At 40.1% G+C, this 19001-nt stretch overlaps 2 protein-coding genes across 6 annotated transcripts in view; one reads left to right on the top strand and one right to left on the bottom strand.

Annotated features, from left to right (window-relative positions):
• Positions 1-19001, bottom strand: part of LOC139973681 (fibrinogen-like protein 1) — a 122132-nt gene that overhangs the window by 78759 nt on the left and 24372 nt on the right. For 2 of the 5 annotated variants that reach the window (XR_011795286.1, XR_011795287.1), the window contains exon 4: positions 18781-18845. The exons of 2 other annotated variants lie outside the window; for them this stretch is intronic. The gene's annotated coding sequence lies outside the window, so the exon portion shown is untranslated. Of the gene's footprint in view, positions 1-16087; positions 17189-18780; positions 18846-19001 lie in introns of those variants that run through there. One more of the 5 variants, XR_011795285.1, reaches the window with a different exon arrangement.
• LOC139973673 (uncharacterized) lies at positions 400-6933 on the top strand. The gene is made up of 2 exons (XM_071980498.1): positions 400-745; positions 3763-6933. Exons 1-2 carry the CDS (start codon positions 532-534, stop codon positions 5520-5522), a joined length of 1974 nt encoding a protein of 657 aa, XP_071836599.1. The 5' UTR covers positions 400-531; the 3' UTR covers positions 5523-6933.

The raw sequence follows: 19001 nt of genomic DNA, 5'->3' as shown, positions 1-19001 counted from the left end.
AGTGTACACAGTGTAGAGCGTATACACTGAATACAGGCTACTGTCGCTGTCAAGAAAACTACGGATGCCTGTACGTCAGGTCAACTTATATACCAACTGGGGGATATACTTTGAGAGCAAGACTTAGGTTTACCGTAAGGGTTTGACCAATTGGATTTTTCCTCGCCAAATGACCCAAAAAGTAGGTAGCAACTTATAACGACTGATATGCAGTCCTAGTACCATAAGGTATACTGATGTAAAATTTCAAGTTGATCCAATCATTTCACCTCAGGTAAACCTAAGCACCAACTTGGAGAAGTAAACGTAAATACCAATCCAGTGCTATATATATATATATATATATATATAAATATATATATATACATTTATGCCGAATGCACAGTGTGCAACTGCATGCAGGCAAACCTATTGTGTTGTTTTCTTTGCCAATCATCAGTGCGGGCATTTGATTGTTGAGACAAAAGGAGCTGTGCATATCAAGTATGATATGCTTGCTTGTGACAGCTAAAACGTTGCTTCACTTTGTATATGGCTAAAATGGCTGAAAGTCTATCACCGTGTGGTAGTTTAAAGACTTTTATTTGTATTCTATTGTCACTTTCAATGTTAACAGCTTCGTATTACTTTTCTGGAAAAAATGATGTTACCAAGATTACCAATTTTCGTTACGGGCGCCCAATTAGCAAACCGGACTATGTCAGAATTGTACATGAACACAGATATCACGAACATCTTCAGCTAGGTAAGTGGATCGACAACAACCAGTACGGTAGGATATGTAATTTATGCACTGGATTTTAATCTTAACATTTCACGACTTCTTACTAATGTGACGAGATGACTTTCATCCGCTCACTTAGTGAGGAACTCATTCGACTCCTCGATGTATACTCTACCTCTAATACAGCTTGGTGGGTATATAAAATTTGGACCGATAAACTATCGGGTATTTTTACAACTATTTTCAATAAATGTGCAGCACAATGTGAGATACCAGCCCCTATACCCAAAGTGTCAACTCCACGATCGGTAAATGATTTTAGACCAATTGATTTTGCCTGTATCAGTTTTAATTGTATGCAGAAATTGATCGTGCCTCAAATAACTCAAGCTATTGATCAATATGGAAATAGCAATCGATTTGCTTATAGGAAGGGGTAATCATGTACCGATACTACTATATCTAAGGACTTATTTCGTGATTTTCCAGTGCGTTTAACATGGTTCTTCCAAATCGTTTAATCCAGGACATGCAAGGGCTCGTTGAAGAGCCATGGTTGTTACATTGGATATCAAATTTTATGAATGGCTGGTCTAGACAGATAAAATATTCTAAAGGTCTGACGGAAAAATCGAAAATAAATGTTGGTGTCACTCAAGGCGGTCCTCTGTCTTCTCTACTGTTCACAATATATACTGACGAAATACAATCTACTTCTAAATGCCCTGTGGTGAAATATGCTGATGACACTGCTATAGTGTGCAGTATATCAAAGCGAACGCATCAGGCTGTCCAAGCAAGTTATACAACTGCTGTATCAAATAGTGTAGATCTGTGTGATGGGAAGAATCTAAGACTCAATCCAAAGAAATTTAAGGAAATGGTTTTATGAGAATATATATATTAAACATGAAGGTCTCATATCCTGTAATTTAACTAAAATCTCAATTAAACATGCGGAAGTAGAACGCACTCATCATACAGTATATCTAGGTGTTTGTATTGATGACAAAATAAGTTTCACTGGTCATATAAGCAGAATACTGAAACGGATGTACTTCATAGTCTCAACTCTGTCGTATATAGTTCCATATTTTTATGTTGATGTAAGAAAAAGAGGTTTTACTGCCAATATCTTACCACACCTAATTTATGCTCTTTCTGCTTGGTATCACATTTTACTAATAAAAGATAATAAGAGAATTATTACTTTTTTAAAGTATTTTCTAGAATTTTAATATAGATTTTAACTTTCTTATGAGTACTGTAAACAATGCTGCTAAATTTGAGTTCATTAGAAGTGTAAATTGCATACAGAGAAATGACAGACATTCTTTGCATACCGAACTTAACTCTCTACTTCGAGAAACTACTAGGTATAGTTTGAGAAATGAAGCAATAACACCAAATTCAGAATTATTTTATATAGAAATAGTTTTATTTATCGTGCTGCTATTTATTTATAAAATGGTAATCTGGATAATTTATTGTAGACAGCTGCACTTGCACGTTTTGTATATATATATATATATATATATATATATATATATATATATATATATATGTATAATTGTTTTTTGTTTTTTGTACACTAACATTTTCAAATAATTTTTCCTTGTTACATACTCACTTTTGATGTCCTGTTTATAAATATTTATATTTATATTGGGAATAAATAAATGAAATGAAAAACTGCTCACAACCAAACATCACAACAGAAATGTCAGTTCCGTCCGGCAGAATTACATTTTGTGCAAATAATATTTAGTATATAACAGTTGCCAAGGAAACCGTGGCACGTTCTCAATACAAATGAAACAGGAAGAACATACACTTTAGGTAACGATATTAATGTTAATATATATTTGTAACATTTCACAGTTGTCTTGCAATACTCCTTGTTTCATGCCATTTAAAAGTAAGACTTACATGATGACTGGAGTAAAATGTTGTAGACAAAATTTACATTCGAAATACCCGCTAAGTCATTAGAACGCATGTTTAAAACTATTAACAGGAATACAAGTTGCAATTAATTTTGTAAGGACCAGTTTCCAATAATACATAAATTGAGTTTACCGATAACTCAAGATATACCACAAAGTGTATACTGACTAAAACCTTCAACCAAAAGTCTCCAAGGAATGCTATTTAAGCAATCCAAATGCACAGAGGAACCCTTTAAATTCACAAGACAGCGACTTATCAAAATTTATCTTTAAACCTGAAATACATTTAAAACTTAATTGTTGAAGGAGGCTGCAGAAGATACCATCATCAGTTTGAATAAAGATAGTGGTATCTACAGCATATATACTGAACGAGCCTTACAATCCTCATTTCCAATACAAATTCATCGGGTTCTTTCATTGGCAGGGCCTACTCATGATATTAAAAGATTTAGCAGTTAAAAAACAGAATGAATAGATCAAGGAAGACAATGGGTATCCCTGCTCTAGAGCCAACAAAGATTTAAAGGGGGCCTAGATTAAACAGACAACGGACAAAATGAACAGCGAAAGGTTGCAAAACCAGTGACAGTAGGACGAGGTCGTCCCCACTTCCCGGCCCCATCCTAAACAAATATCACGCCGTATATATAAACTGATAAATAATTTTGGATTATGATATGATCTGTTCGTATTCTTGTTTGTATGTATGTGTGTATGGATGTATGTATGTATGTATTTTAGATCCTCCTGCTAGCAGGAACTCGCGAAGAAGCCATCATTGGCTTATCAAAGCCGCAAGCTGACCGAAGTCAGTCTCTTACATTCATATTTTAACGTCCATTATTATGAATTGTCAATTTTCAATTGGATTCATAGAAGCTTTTGTTTAAACGTTCTTAAAACTTTGTTTAGTCCTTTTCTTAATTCATACATATATGGACAGTATACATGATTCAGCCTTGCTTGATGTGTTGATCTCAATTTTTTTCGCTTTTACTGTAGACATATGTCTCTTCTGTTGAAACAGTATCAACTGTGCATTTTTAATTTCTAATTTTGTCATCTCTTTACCTTGTTTTTTTTCAGATCAAGCCGAGTCACGTCCTAGTCCTACTACACAAATACAGGATGATACTAGAAAGAGATCAAATATCCCCCTTGCCAATTTATCATTCCTACAAGACAATGATGCATCATTTGCATTGAAGAGGCCTAACGTCTTGTCGAGGAACCAATCCAAGTGTTCTTCGACACCGAATGTCGGACCGATACGTAGACATACACATATTGTTACGGGCACGAGTGCAAAAAGCAAATGTTTAGTCTTTGGAGACGGACTTGTACGAGCTTCTGTTGGAATCGAAGCCAAACTTACGATACAAGTTGATTCATCAATGAATGAAGCCTTTCATAAAAAGTATTTCTTCAGTGTTTTGGCGGTTGGAGAAAAGCATATCTTTGCTGTAGCACCCACAAATGTTAGTAGAACAGATACCTTGGAAATACATTTTAGTTATATACCAACTCTGCCAGGTATTTTTGATTTATATGTCGAGGAAATGTCTCGGTCAAGCCAGAAACAACTTCCCGGAAGCCCATTTAAATTGTTTATTGATGGACCAGCAGTAAGTGACAACGAGAGACGAGAAGAATCCGACAAGCTTCCATCTTGTCAGTCTATCCAACAATACGACCCATCCTGGTCAGAGGGGGACTGGGTAACACGAGACCTTGCTGGGGATGAACGTGGAACGTTGAGGAGTGGTTGGGTGCTTCAACCCAAGCGATGCAGTTTTGATATATTCACGACAGATGACCTCGTAAGAGCTTCGATGTCATCAGTGCCGAGGACCATCGTCGTTCTTGGCAGATCAACCGAGAGGGGTATATTTTTATCTTTAGTAGATCTGGCGCTCAGGAAGACAGAGAAGACCAGTCTCCAAGATTCAATTCTGTGGAGATGCTGGGGTATGGAGGAAGTTCGAGTCGGTAGTTTAAGATTTATCTATCAGGATTTTAGAATTGAAGGCGCTAGTATGAACGAAATGAATGATAATAAACATGTTAATATTACATGCCACAATGACAAAAAAGTGAGCGCCAACAACGACTTCTTCGGGGACGCAATTGGCTATTTTAAAGAAACTTTATTCACGGAAAGAATTCAACCGGATGTTGTAATTATGGTCATGTTAAATGCTCTTCAGTTAAAATTACTAGCGGAAACAATTCCAGAATCTTGGAATGGAACGTTTTACGCATTGAATGGTTTTAAAGCTCACGAGGGCTCACTTTATACTCCAGATGGAAGACAAGCTAGTATGGACGAAGCGAAAGCGTTTCCTACTTTCCATAAAAGCATAAGGACGTTGGACGGCTTTGCGTTAGCAACACCTTGGAGACACACAACTGAAGGTGCACCCTTCATAATGAAATCGATGCACTGGCACCGACAGTGCAGCGACATGAACGGAAATGTTCGGGTATGTGGTGATCCTACTGAAATGATTGCTCAAATTCTACTCTGTAAGGCACTCGCACCTGATGGAAAGAACGTTTGGCTTACTTCGCTGGAAAAGTGCGAACCTACAAATGGAAACCTCGATAGAAAGATGACCCTTTGCCACGACTGTCCACATTCTCTGTTTCCTTGGCATATCAAAAGAGTCCCAAATTTAAAGTGTACTACATTAACAGGACTACTGCCAAACATAGCCAAGCAGGATCAACAAGCATGGAATGGGTCACTTTGCCCAATAGACTGTATGCGGACAGATCCAGTGGGGAAGTATGAAACTCAGTCAGGAAGCGTAGATGTTAGAATCTGCACAATATTGAAAGTATGAAAAGATTCTCATAAAACTGAAATAACCATTGCTGAATTAGAGAAGCCATGGTCTGTCCAAAACAGCGAGAACTTCGATGGAACACGATGTGTGTGTGTGGCGGGGGAGGGGGGTCTTTGAGGAAACTAGGAAGCCGTTCCATGGACACTGACGAAAATGACAGTGATTCGTCCGATCAAGAAGATTGGTTATATACAATGATTCGTTTTATATAGTGTGAAGTTAAGTTATAAGTTCGGCAGACATTACGAAAAATCGTCTTCAGAACATTCTCTCCTGTGTTTTAGTTTAATCCAAATGTATGCATACAAAATAAAACTATAAATATAAGAAATCTTTCCAAAGGAATTGATGTATCTTTAGAATAATATCTTTTTTTTTCATATACCAAGGTCAGTTGTTGATAGTATGATATTTGAGTTACAGGGAAAGCAAAACAACGACTTTAAAGTGCCCCCAACTAAAATAATCAGACCTTCCTCAAAATTAGCTACATTTTTAACACCCACGGTCGCAAAATCCTTCGTTCGCCCTATATATAGATAACTGCACGTATATACAGTATATAGTAGGTCAATATACGTGCAACGATATAAGAATATATAACAACGATATAGTTATTCAGATTGTGAATGGTAAACTGTAAGGATATTATTAAGTTGCGGGTGGTATTTCGCTCTCTCAAGGTCGTATTTATGAATACCGGGTAATGACTTAATTATCAGAGATATAACCTCGCATTTTACAGAAAACAAATTTATTTCAGTAGAACGACGGCCGGAGAAAAATATTAATAGCATCTAGTATGATTATAATGATTAATATACCAGATCTGATGTTTTATTATATAGAAGTGTTTATCTTGAGCTGTTTAAGGAGACAATTTGTTTCATATGGAAGTATAAAGTAGGCTTACAAGGCGTCCCTCTTTCTCTCAGAAAACAAAGAAAGAATTAAAAAAAAGAGTAATTTATATCACTTTCTTTGTCAGGTAGAAGGTATAGTGGCAATGTGCAAGTAGGAGGAATACAGGACAGTGGAAATGTCATTTTTTTATCATCTTAAATGAACAGTGTAGACAATTCGAACATTTCGAATGTTTACACTAAAAAAAGCATCTTCTGGAGAAGAAATTGATGAGAGCAATGTGTGTACGGATGGGGGGCCCTTAGTGGTTTACAGGTTGCTGTAATACTAAGCTATTGAGCCTAACACAGTAGGATAGTAACAACAAGTTCTACACTTTGTATAAACTGTGCTGTGCTTCGCATTTCCATCTCCCTGGCACGGTTGAGTGAAAAACTGTACCGTCACCTCTGGAATCTGTTTTACGATGCGGCCTCAGTGGACAGATAAGTTTTACGCAATGGCAAACACTTGCGACCGACAGTCAAATGAGCTGGTGGCTACTTTATATATGAATGGATATATATATATATAAATATATATATATATATATATATATATATATATATATATATATATATATATATATATATATACATATAATCAATATAGTTATTGTCATTTTGGCAAAGACTTTTTTTTTACTGGGCCTAAATATCATCATTCTTATCATCAAACGGTTCATTAATATATTGTTAATAGTCTGTATCTGTATAAGATTACACACAGACCTTCTTAGTGTCGTTCATTATTATTAAAAAGACCATGATGTGAAGCAACATTAATGTGCATTGTGTACACAAAATTCATTTAACCCTGTCATATTCCCTTGATATCACCCCATTAAACACCTTTGAATCCAAGAATGAAACAACGTTGTGAATATCAAGTGAGAATAGAAATATTCAAACTTTCAATTTAAAAATGTTAACAAGAATCTTCTATGATATTGAAATTTGGTGGTATGTTTTTGAATTCCAGCGGTTTTTTTTTGTCATTAATAATACTCACTTAGCTCACTGAAAGTTTTCTTCGTTAAATTTTTTCACTGCTTCGGTTACTTTATATCTTGTATATACAAATCACACCCCAAAAAAGAAGAAAAGAAACAAAGGAAAAAACAATAACAACTCTAAAAATAGATAATATTTCAATATGGACAGTCGGAGTTATTATTGCAATGGCAATTTGAATAATCCTCTTTCGTAACGTAAAATGTATGCGAATATCATATTTGGTGCATTTTATGTTAATGAAGAATTATCTAAAATATTTCCTATCATTTGAGGCTAAAATTTTGGAAATTGGTTGAAACATGACCGAGATATAAGGATTGTGATAAGAACTGTGGCACGCCCACTCCTCCAGGCTATTAAAACATAAACAATACACGTATATACAATACACGTGTAAACACGCTCAGGTGCACCGTATCAATTTTGCAAATACTTACAGAGAATTGATGGCGCTATTCCGATAAGAGCCGTATAAAGAGAGAGTTGGCCAACTGCTGATATGTGACGTAACACATAAACAATGAGCATCAAAATAGGTCCAGATGTCGTACCAGTTGCGCAAAACACGAACAACACCACACACAATAGTATAGCAGCTTTGCACACTATGCTCGTTGCGATCAAAGAAAGCGACTCAGACATTTACGTTTATCTTCACACCTGAAATGCATAGAAAACTAGCTGAAAACCTGTCTTTCCACTTGTAGATTTTACGCCTCATCCAAACGAAAAGCACGTTATCACAGTCGTGGTTCTATAAGGTTAGATCACAGACGCAAAACTATAGCATTAGGCCTAAAGTAATAGAGTAGGCCTACACATATAATGACAATTTATCCTTCACTGACTCTTTCAGGTTTGCCAACAGTAGTTGTATCAGAGGTCATTGTCTTAAACTATTTTCTAATAGGGATGTGAATGAATGTAGTGGTTTGCATGAAAAATTTGTATTGCAAGTAGTGTGAATGGGTTTAAGAATGCTTTGGAGGAGTACATTAAGCATTGTAATCTGGTATGATTTTTTGTGTTTTTGTAATTTCTCTGCCTCAGGGTCCTTGCTGGGGGCTTGATTGTCCCTCCTGATCTTTTTTTTCCTTCTACTAAACTATATACTGTAGAGTAGGATTTAGCAATAGTGTTACGCCCTGGGTTGTTCGGGATGCGTGTACCCCGTATTTCGAACGCGCCCAGGGCTACTAAGAATATGTTTTCCCGTTTTGTTTGAATAATTTACCCTGCGATTTGTTGTCCATTCATTCACCATTCCATTTACTTTTGTCTTATTATGCAGGTCTCTTTCGCTCTCCCCGTCGTCTGCCATCACCAGCATTCCAGGCATTCGCTCTTTTATTACACGAGTTGTTCTGTTTAGCGTGTATCTATTTTACTTTCACTTGCTCTCTTAACCTTGTTTAATTAAGACGTTGTTTTTCTTATGTATTTTGTATTGTGGAAACTGAATTTATTTCGTTGAAGTTCGGGCAGAGAACTGGAGACCAGCGGTGAGCAGCACGGCAATTACAGTTAAGTATTATTTTAAAGGCAAGGTTGATTTATTTTAGAGAGCGGGTCCGGGAGTGAAGGCTGACTACGGGCGCCATTCCTTTTGTATAGTATAACTAATAAGTTCCCGTCCTGGTTGGCTTCGTTGAATTTTTAGACTCCGGAGGTAGGGTCAAATTAGGGCTCTCCCCGGAGGTATTGCAGAAGTTAATCGGGGCGAGACCACATTAGGCAGTATTAGTTCAGTCTGCCGTTGGCGCCCCGTGTTGGGTATTCACTCTCGTGATTCTTAAGAGCCGTGCTGCCCACGCCCTGGTATGTAGTGTATTTGTTATTTATTTAAACTTAATCTCTGCCCGTTGTTTGCTTTTATATTTGTATACGGCAGAAAGTCACTGCCTTATTTTTGTTAAGTGTATGTTTAAAGTTAATTAAGCTATTAAATTGTTGATTTGAGACCCAGTTCTCTTTAACTATATTCTTCTCTCTTTTTTTGTGTTTTGGTTCAAGCCCTGCTAGCATAAGTCTTCGCCTCCCCCCCTTCCCCTGCCCTGACATCAGGTGGCCTCCAGCTGCCTGATTTCCCACGCTACCGCTCGGCCTGGGTACAGGGGTGTTACAGAAATTGGTGTCAGAAGTGGGATTATTTTTGTCACCCCACCTCCCTATTTCAAGTTTGCTGGCAGGGCTTTGAAGCCCCATGGTATTTGTGAGCTATTTTTATTTTGACAATTTAATATCATACCAAGTTTCTTTACCTTTAAGTAAGCCTGGTTTCTGGAAGGAGGCGAGATGGCTGCACGACGAGAGAGCGAAGGGGACTCTGTGGAGAGGCTTATTGCCGAGATAGAGGCACTGGAGAGAGAAGCTGAGGTTTGTCAATTTAATCTTACCAGGGATAGGGATTGGTTATATAATAGGGGTACTTCGCCAGGCAGAGGGGTTTGTAATTCAACTGCCTTAGGTGACTCGTTCCGTAAACCTATTATTATGCCAGATAGTTATGATGGGAAAAGAAAGTGGGATCATTACCTGACCCATTTTACAGTCTGTGCGGAGATTAATGGGTGGACGGAATTAGAAAAATCAAAATTCCTGGTAGCTAAGTTAACTGGGCACGCCCAGGAGGTATATATGGGACTATCATCTACAGACCGTGGTAGTTATGAGACCACTGTAAACGCACTTTCTAGATTTTTTGCTACAGCGGCCCTGACTAGCGCTAGAAGGGCGAAATTAAGATCTAGAGTACGGGCAGAGGGTGAGACCTTACCTGGGCTGTGCTCTTCAATCCGTCGGGAAGTGATAGAGGCTTATCCCGGCCTTGATATGCGAGCACATGACGAGTTAGCTCTAGAGTCTTTTTTGGGTGCTTTACGTGACAGGGATGCTAGGATTGTTGTTCGAAGGGGTAGACCCAAGACAATAGAAGATGCTCTGCATCTTGCCCTTGAGGTGGAGGCTATTGACCAGGCAGAGGGGGTGATGAAACCCCGGCGTTCTGCCTATACTGTTTCGGCATCGTCGGATGCGGTTGGCGGAATTACTGAAAGATTGGATAGGCTGGAAGTACAATTGGGAAAACTTTTGGAGGACAATGCTAGGTTAAGTCAATTTGTTCAGCAAGGTCCGCCAGCGCCACCCCCTTTGACTGGGTCTGGGCCTGGTCCCATGCAGTGTTGGAGGTGTGGGCAGTTAGGTCACATTAGCCGGTACTGTCCCTCTAAGCCAAGTAGACAGGGATCGGGAAACTAGAGTCAGTCGGGGATGAGGGGTGCCCCTCGACTGAGCAAATTGAAGCCCTGCAACGTTATGGAAATGGGGAGAAGGTCAAGTCAGGGGGAGCTTTGTGTGCAAATATATGTATCTCTAATACCGAGATTCCTTTTTTAGTAGATACTGGCGCTGGCACTACCATCATTAGTGTTCAGACATGGGAGCGTTTATGCTCTGCAGGTAATTTGGCTCCACTTACTGAGACGGGAGCCAGTTTTGCCGGTGTTGATGGTAGGCCACTCCAAGTAAAAGGTAAATGTAATTTAACTTTCAAATTTCACACCCTGAAGATTCCAGTGCAAGTCCTAGTTGCCAGTATCACTGCCCCTGGTTTACTTGGAATTGACTTTTTAAGAGAACATGAATGTTTGATACAATTGGGAGGTGAACCCCTATTGTTTGTTGGTAGGACCCGCTTAGCTGTTCCTCTTTGTGAGACTCCGCTGGATCAGCCAATTAGGGTAGCACTGGTTGAGGCAGTCTTTATCCCTGCAGAGAGCGAGATTATGGTGTCAGGGGTGTTAGAATTGATATATGGAGTGCCCCCGGGGAAGCGGAATGGGCCAGGCCTACTGGAAACTAAACCAGGAGTGCCTGAAAGCCGCCATGTTATAGTTGGACGTGCTTTAGTTGATACTTCTAGAAGGACTGTCCCTATTAGACTATTAAATGGTACTTCGAATCCTGTAACATTGTACAAAGGTACCCATGTAGGCATAGTTTCCCCCATTGCCAACGTTGTGGAGGTAGATGAGGTAGAGAAAATTATACCAGTGGATTACCGGCCGATATGGAAGATTTGCTCCATCGAAGTGGGGAGGGTGGACCCGATTGTGAGCGTATTCGTTTGAGGCAGTTTTTGCAGGATAACCGTAGTGTGTTCTCTTGCGAAGGTGACCCCTTAGGAAGGACTGGGTTGGTTAAGCATTGCATTGATACGGGTGATGCAACCCCAATCCGACAGCTCCCTAGGAGACTTCCCTTTCATAAACGGGTAGAAGCACAGGCCGAAGTGAATGAGATGTTGACGCAAGGCGTCATTTCTCCTTCTAAGAGTGCGTGGTCCTCCCCAGTGGTACTAGTGAAAAAGAAAGATGGCTCTTTGCGGTTTTGTATAGACTATCGTAGGTTAAATGACGTTACTAATAAAGACGCCTTCCCATTGCCTAGGATAGATGATAGCTTAGATGCATTGTCAGGGGCTAAGTGGTTTTCTACCCTTGATCTAAAAAGTGGGTACTGGCAAGTCGAAATGGACCGTAGAGACAGGGAGAAGACAGCCTTCTCAATGGGTAGTGGTCTTTATGAGTTTAATGTGTTTGGATTGTGCAACGCCCCTGCCACTTTTCAGAGATTAATGGAGCAGGTACTTCGTGGGTTACATTGGCAAATATGTCTTATATATATCGATGATATCATAATATATGCCCCAACGATAGAGGAGCATTTAGTACGCCTAGGAGAAGTTTTCGACCGATTAAGGGGGGCAGGGTTGAAGCTTAAGCCTTCCAAGTGTGACTTGCTCAAAAAGGAAGTCAAGTATTTAGGTCACATTGTCTCTGATCACGGGGTGGGTACCGATCCCAGTAAGATCGAAGCAATCACAGATTGGCCCCCTCCCACAACACTGAAGCAACTAAGAGGATTTCTGGGACTGTGTTCCTATTACAGGAAATTTATTAGGAACTTTGCAGAAATTGCTAGTCCCCTCCATGCACTAACAAAGAAAGGCCAAAGGTTTCTGTGGTCTGAGGAGTGTGAAGAACGATTTCAGACTCTGAAATCTAAACTGACGACAGCTCCCGCCTTAGCCTACCCAAATTTTAGTCAGATGTTTATCCTTGATACTGATGCTAGCAATACGGCAATAGGGGCTGTGTTGTCTCAGACCATTAGGGGTGAAGAACATCCTGTGGCCTATGCCAGTCGTACGCTAAGCAGTAGTGAAAAGAAGTATTCCGTAACACGTAGAGAGCTTCTTGCTGTTGTAACTTTTATTAAGAATTTCCGCCCCTACCTTTATGGCAGGAAATTTTTGTTACGCACGGATCATGGCTCCCTCCGTTGGTTGTATAACTTTAAATCCCCCGAGGGTCAGGTAGCTAGGTGGCTGGAAGTGCTGGGCACATATGATTTTCAGATAGAAACTAGGCCTGGCAGAGTGCATGCCAATGCAGACGCTTTGTCGAGAAGTGATCCCCCCATGGTGCATTCGGGAGCATTGCCTGCCAACCCTCCGATAGAGACCCCAGGGTTATGTAACATAGTTACGGCGGACTCTAATTGGGTTGAGAGCTGTACCAAGGAGCAGCTCAGGGGGTACCAACTAAAGGATAGTAATATTGGGCCAGTGTTGAATTGGAAGGAGAGTGGTTCTCGTCCTCCCTGGGAGCAGATTAGTGGGTTAGATAGGGCGGCAAAAGCTTATTGGGGCCAATGGGACCTGTTAAGCATTAAGGATGGTGTATTGTATAGACGTTGGGTGTCAAATACCGGTGCCCACGATAGGGATGTAATAGTGATGCCTCAGGTCCTGAGAGAGGATGTATTGTACGAGTTACATAATTCTCCAACCGGGGGTCACTTAGGACAAAAGAAGACAAGAGGGAAAGTTCTAGCCAGATGCTACTGGTTTGGTATGAAAAGAGATGTTGAAAATTGGTGTCGAAAATGTGAGCTCTGTGCCCGTCGTAAGCCCCCCATCCCCCAATCGAGGGCGCAGATGAAAGTTGTTAAGATAGGTGAGCCTCTCCAAAGGGTTGCCATAGATGTTTTGGGCCCCCTTCCAGAGACTTATAATGGCAATAAATATATTATTGTAATTGCAGATTATTTTACCCGTTGGACAGAGGCTTATCCGGTCCCCAATCAGGAGGCTGCAACTGTAGCGTCGGTAGTAGCTGAACAGTTTGTGGCACGCTTTGGTGTGCCACAGATTATTCATACCGACCAAGGGTCAAATTTTGAGTCTAATTTGTTTAAGGAACTTTGTAAGTTACTAGGGATAGAAAAGACAAGAACTACTGCATATAGACCACAGTCAGACGGTTTAGTAGAACGGTTCAACCGTACGTTAGAGCAAATGCTTTCTGTGTATGTAAATGAAAATCAGAAAGATTGGGATGTACATGTTCCTTTGGTTTTAATGGCCTTTCGTTCAAGCCCGCAGGAAACCACGGGGTATTCCCCGAATCTACTAATGCTGGGACGAGAGACTACACTTCCACTAGAACTGATGATCGGCCAACCAGTCTCAACAGTGGTTGCCTCTACAACTTCGGAATATGTCATGACCTTCGCCCAGAGGTGTGAAAAAGCTTTCCGCATTGCACGCGACCACAACACACTGGGCCAAAAACGACAGAAACGGTATTATGATGCACGCATCGCCAAGGTGGCATCTTCGTATTCGGTCCAAGACAAAGTATGGGTAGCAGTACATGCTAAAAAGAAAGGCCGATCTCCCAAACTACAGTTGAGATGGAATGGACCGTTTGTCATCACACTCAAACTCTCAGACTGTTTGTATCGTATTAGACACATCGATTCTGCAAAACTGAAAGTAGTTCATGTGGGCCGGTTAAAGAAATATGTGACTCCCGATGAACTTAACCAAATGACGGTTACACCGGAGCACACTACGGTAGAGCCAGCAACAGAAATTGCCCCCGACAAGCATATAACTGATATGGGCTATGAGGAAGTTCTTGAAGAGGAGTTGGAGGATGTCGTTGAGACTGAGGGGGAGAGGCCCCCAGAATTGTTAAAGCGGAAGCGTCGCCCACCAGTGTGGATGCAAGATTACGAACGATATTAGCTTGACTGATCACCTCGCTTATATTTGAAAAATTTGTAGGAAGGTACTGATGTGATTGAAACTGGAACGTTATGTTTGAGAACACCATACCTCTGTGCATGGGGGTCGGAAAGTGATTCAGTGATCGTTATGGAAAGGATTTTTTTTTGGAGATGAACGGAAATGCTGTCTTGGAGAAAACCAATTGTGGTGGTGATAGATTGTAGATGTAACGAACTCTAGAATTGTAAGTTCGGGGCCTCAGGTCGCCTAGGAGGCCGGGGGTCCCCTACACATGTATATATAGAGAGGGAGCGAATATGTTTGGTGAAGTATAGAAATTGTGCAAGTTGATCTACCACGTCATATGTATTATATTACTGGGTAGTGTGTTTGGACATCGAGGGCGAGTCCTTTCGAGAGAGTTGGGGGTGGTGTTACGCCCTGGGTTGTTCGGGATGCGTGTACCCCGTATTTCGAACGCGCCCAGGGCTACTAAGAATATGTTTTCCCGTTTTGTTTGAATAATTTACCCTGCGATTTGTTGTCCATTCATTCACCATTCCATTTACTTTTGTCTTATTATGCAGGTCTCTTTCGCTCTCCCCGTCGTCTGCCATCACCAGCATTCCAGGCATTCGCTCTTTTATTACACGAGTTGTTCTGTTTAGCGTGAATCTATTTTACTTTCACTTGCTCTCTTAACCTTGTTTAATTAAGACGTTGTTTTTCTTATGTATTTTGTATTGTGGAAACTGAATTTATTTCGTTGAAGTTCGGGCAGAGAACTGGAGACCAGCGGTGAGCAGCACGGCAATTACAGTAAAGTATTATTTTAAAGGCAAGGTTGATTTATTTTAGAGAGCGGGTCCGGGAGTGAAGGCTGACTACGGGCGCCATTCCTTTTGTATAGTATAACTAATAAGTTCCCGTCCTGGTTGGCTTCGTTGAATTTTTAGACTCCGGAGGTAGGGTCAAATTAGGGCTCTCCCCGGAGGTATTGCAGAAGTTAATCGGGGCGAGACCACATTAGGCAGTATTAGTTCAGTCTGCCGTTGGCGCCCCGTGTTGGGTATTCACTCTCGTGATTCTTAAGAGCCGTGCTGCCCACGCCCTGGTATGTAGTGTATTTGTTATTTATTTAAACTTAATCTCTGCCCGTTGTTTGCTTTTATATTTGTATACGGCAGAAAGTCACTGCCTTATTTTTGTTAAGTGTATGTTTAAAGTTAATTAAGCTATTAAATTGTTGATTTGAGACCCAGTTCTCTTTAACTATATTCTTCTCTCTTTTTTTGTGTTTTGGTTCAAGCCCTGCTAGCATAAGTCTTCGCCTCCCCCCCTTCCCCTGCCCTGACATCAGGTGGCCTCCAGCTGCCTGATTTCCCACGCTACCGCTCGGCCTGGGTACAGGGGTGTTACAATAGTTGGGAGTATATGGGCAAACCTTAGACTGATATTGCGGTGTGAATTTATCAGGACTGTAGTACTAGGCTATGGTAGGTGCAATAGACTCAATGTGTCTGTCTAGAAAAAAAAACAACACAGCAACAACTTGATACTGGTGTATGTTGTAGCTTATGTATTTTCCATTAACATATATAAATCATACCGTCATGTGTTTAATAAGGCTACATGGATCAAACTGACAAAGTATGCTGCCTACTTGTTAGTTCTGTCCACTGAGCACAGTGCTGTTGACATCATTCGGTTTTTATTATGCTGACACCAAATGATAATGATAATTATTAAATTATTACTTATTCTTCATACTGCTATTACTGGCCTAACCTGAACAGTGATGTATTAAAATGCACCAAGTCTTTAAGCTTTTCATTTTAGAATCCATTCAGCCTGTCCTATTTCGAATATGTGATAGGCAGGTTCCGTTTTAAATAGCTTATCAAAAAGGAGCTGTTCTGTAAAGCAACATAATCATATGTATGAATGCAAACACACCCATATAACAATTTTCGGAATATCTTTTCAGCTGCCCAAAGATACTTGAATGCAAGCTCTATTGGGTGAATTAAACAACCCTCTTTGTACTCTTTTAGTAAGCTCAGCTCAGCTGGAACCAGCAATGATGATGAAGTGGATTTGACAGTACCTAGACAATGTTTGTCTGACAAGCAATCAATATCTGCTTTGTGTTGAACTGGTTCACTTTGCTCAAGGCCATGGCAGGATTAAAACTGGACATCAAGCTGAACCATCTGTTGCAGAGCTCTAGAAACCAGGCAGTTGTTAAAACATCCTTTAGGTGACCCTCGTAATCTACCAGGTACCGCAAAGCCGAAGCAAAATTGAGTGCATGTGATACCTTCATCTTGTCAAAGTGAGAGTGTGTAAGTATTGTATAGTTCTGTCAATTTGACAGCTAGCTTCAATTCTCTGTTTTCTTGAAAGCTGACAAGATCTTTCAGTGGTTTCACACTGACCTCTGTACTTGACGATCCATGTGTATTTGCCAGCTCAGAAGGAAGCCAAATTTTCGGTGCATTTAACCAATGCTGACTTAAGACTTTTTTTTAGACTAGTGATACATCTGCAAGGAGGTGCAGGGAGCGGTTGGAGTTGAATGGATGTGGAATCTTGTTCATAGTCTGACAGTCATTTCCACAGATTATCCCACATTGCGCTATTCATACTTCTCATGTCACTGGAAACTGCAAGAATGTGAAGTCCTATATTATGAGCTTTTAATGATATCTGTTATGATAGGCTTAGATTCTGCCCCATCACATGAATAGCCAGTGAGATGGTACGCAACAACTTATTTCATTGTGTTGTTAAACCACTCAGCATGAAAACTATTACATGTGAATCAATGTCATCTTGTCATGGAAGTGTGACATTGCCCAGAATTTGAACAACAGTTGTCAAATTCATTATTTGGTGTGATAGACATTTCATCTAGTGTCAAACAACATTCTCTCTCCTGATCCTTCATTGCTTTATCTCTTATCTCCAGCTTTTTGAATAATTCTTTTAGGATACCAAGGCTCAAATATCACACTTTTCATCTTTATTCTTAGTGTACGCAGTGAAGGTAATGGTTGACCTGTTTTTGGAGTAATGTGTAACCTTTAGTCCTACAAGCAAAGCGAATTTGGAGAGCTTTTCTCGTTGTGGCATCGCTCCACTTGCATTCTCGTGTGCTTTTGCTGCTTAGTGCATTTAACTGATCGGAAGCAGGACACTTCGCCCAACAACCATTTCGCCCAACTGCCATTTCGCCCAACCTTACCATTTCGCCCAACCAGCCTGGTCATTTCGCCCAACCAGCCTGGTCATTTCTCCCAACCAGCCTGGTCATTTCGCCAACCAGTCTGGTCATTTCGCCCAACCAGTCTGGTCATTTCGCCCAACCTTGATTAAATATGATATTTCAAAAGGAGGCGTTCGGGAATTGTTAACGTTACAGGATACGAACCGAATATTAAGGAATCTTGAGGATGGATCAGTGTTTTAAGGGTTAGGTTTGATAGGTTTGATATAGTAAACGTTCGGGAATTGTTAACGTTACTGGATACGAACCTGAGTATTAAGGAAACTTGAAGTCGTGGTTAAATTGATTACATATGTGTTTACATATGTGGTTACATTGATAAAGTGGTTACATTGATTAAATATAGTAATTCAATATTACGGGTTTTATAAAAAAAAAATCAATTTAATAAGGAAACTTTCGGGAATTGTTAGTCAGTAGGATGGATCAGTGATTTGGGGGTTAGGTTGGATAGGTTTTTTATGAAGACCGATTCCCCTGTGTTTGTATAATAAAATAACTTCCATTGTATGCGTAAAGGCCTAAAGTAGTGTAATCCTCCCATTATACCCGAAATAACTGCTCAGACTCCGATCGATATCGAGCGGACCTCACTTTTTTATTTACCTATTACGAAGTAACCTAACCCAAAATAAATCAAATTGAACTAGTGGAATAGAAAAAGTAATATTATTCTGACTGAATATTAAAACAAATAGGGTTGGGCGAAATGACCAACACGGTTGGGCGAAATGACCATGCTGGTTGGGCGAAATGACTATGATGGTTGGGCGAAATGACCATGCTGGTTGGGCGAAATGACCAGGCTGGTTGGGCGAAATGACCAAGCTGGTTGGGCGAGATGGCAGTTGGGCGAAATGGTTGTGGGGCGAAGTGACTAGAAAGCAACTGATCAGGGTTAAACCCTCTATTGAAGGCAAGTTCTTGCATTCTTTTATTTTTGCCTATTGCCCTCTTTTCTCTACTTACCTTCCGAAGTGCCTTCTGTGTTCTGTGTTATTACCACATTCAGAACTCTTTCTCAGTTTTATGCACTGAAATGTAAAAAGAAATCTTAGTTTTAACTCTTTCATAGAAGAATATATCATATCATATTTGTGTATTGTTAAAAGGAATGAAATAACAGAAAAAGTGATGTATAATGATTAATTGTTTTTATTACATTTCTACAATATTAAAGTTATTAACGA

The sequence above is a fragment of the Apostichopus japonicus genome, chromosome 9 (assembly GCF_037975245.1).
Source record: "Apostichopus japonicus isolate 1M-3 chromosome 9, ASM3797524v1, whole genome shotgun sequence".
Classification (NCBI taxonomy): Eukaryota; Metazoa; Echinodermata; class Holothuroidea; order Aspidochirotida; family Stichopodidae; genus Apostichopus; species Apostichopus japonicus.
The sequence above is the reverse complement of the archived record's forward strand: the minus strand, read 5'-3'. Positions and strand labels throughout refer to the sequence as shown.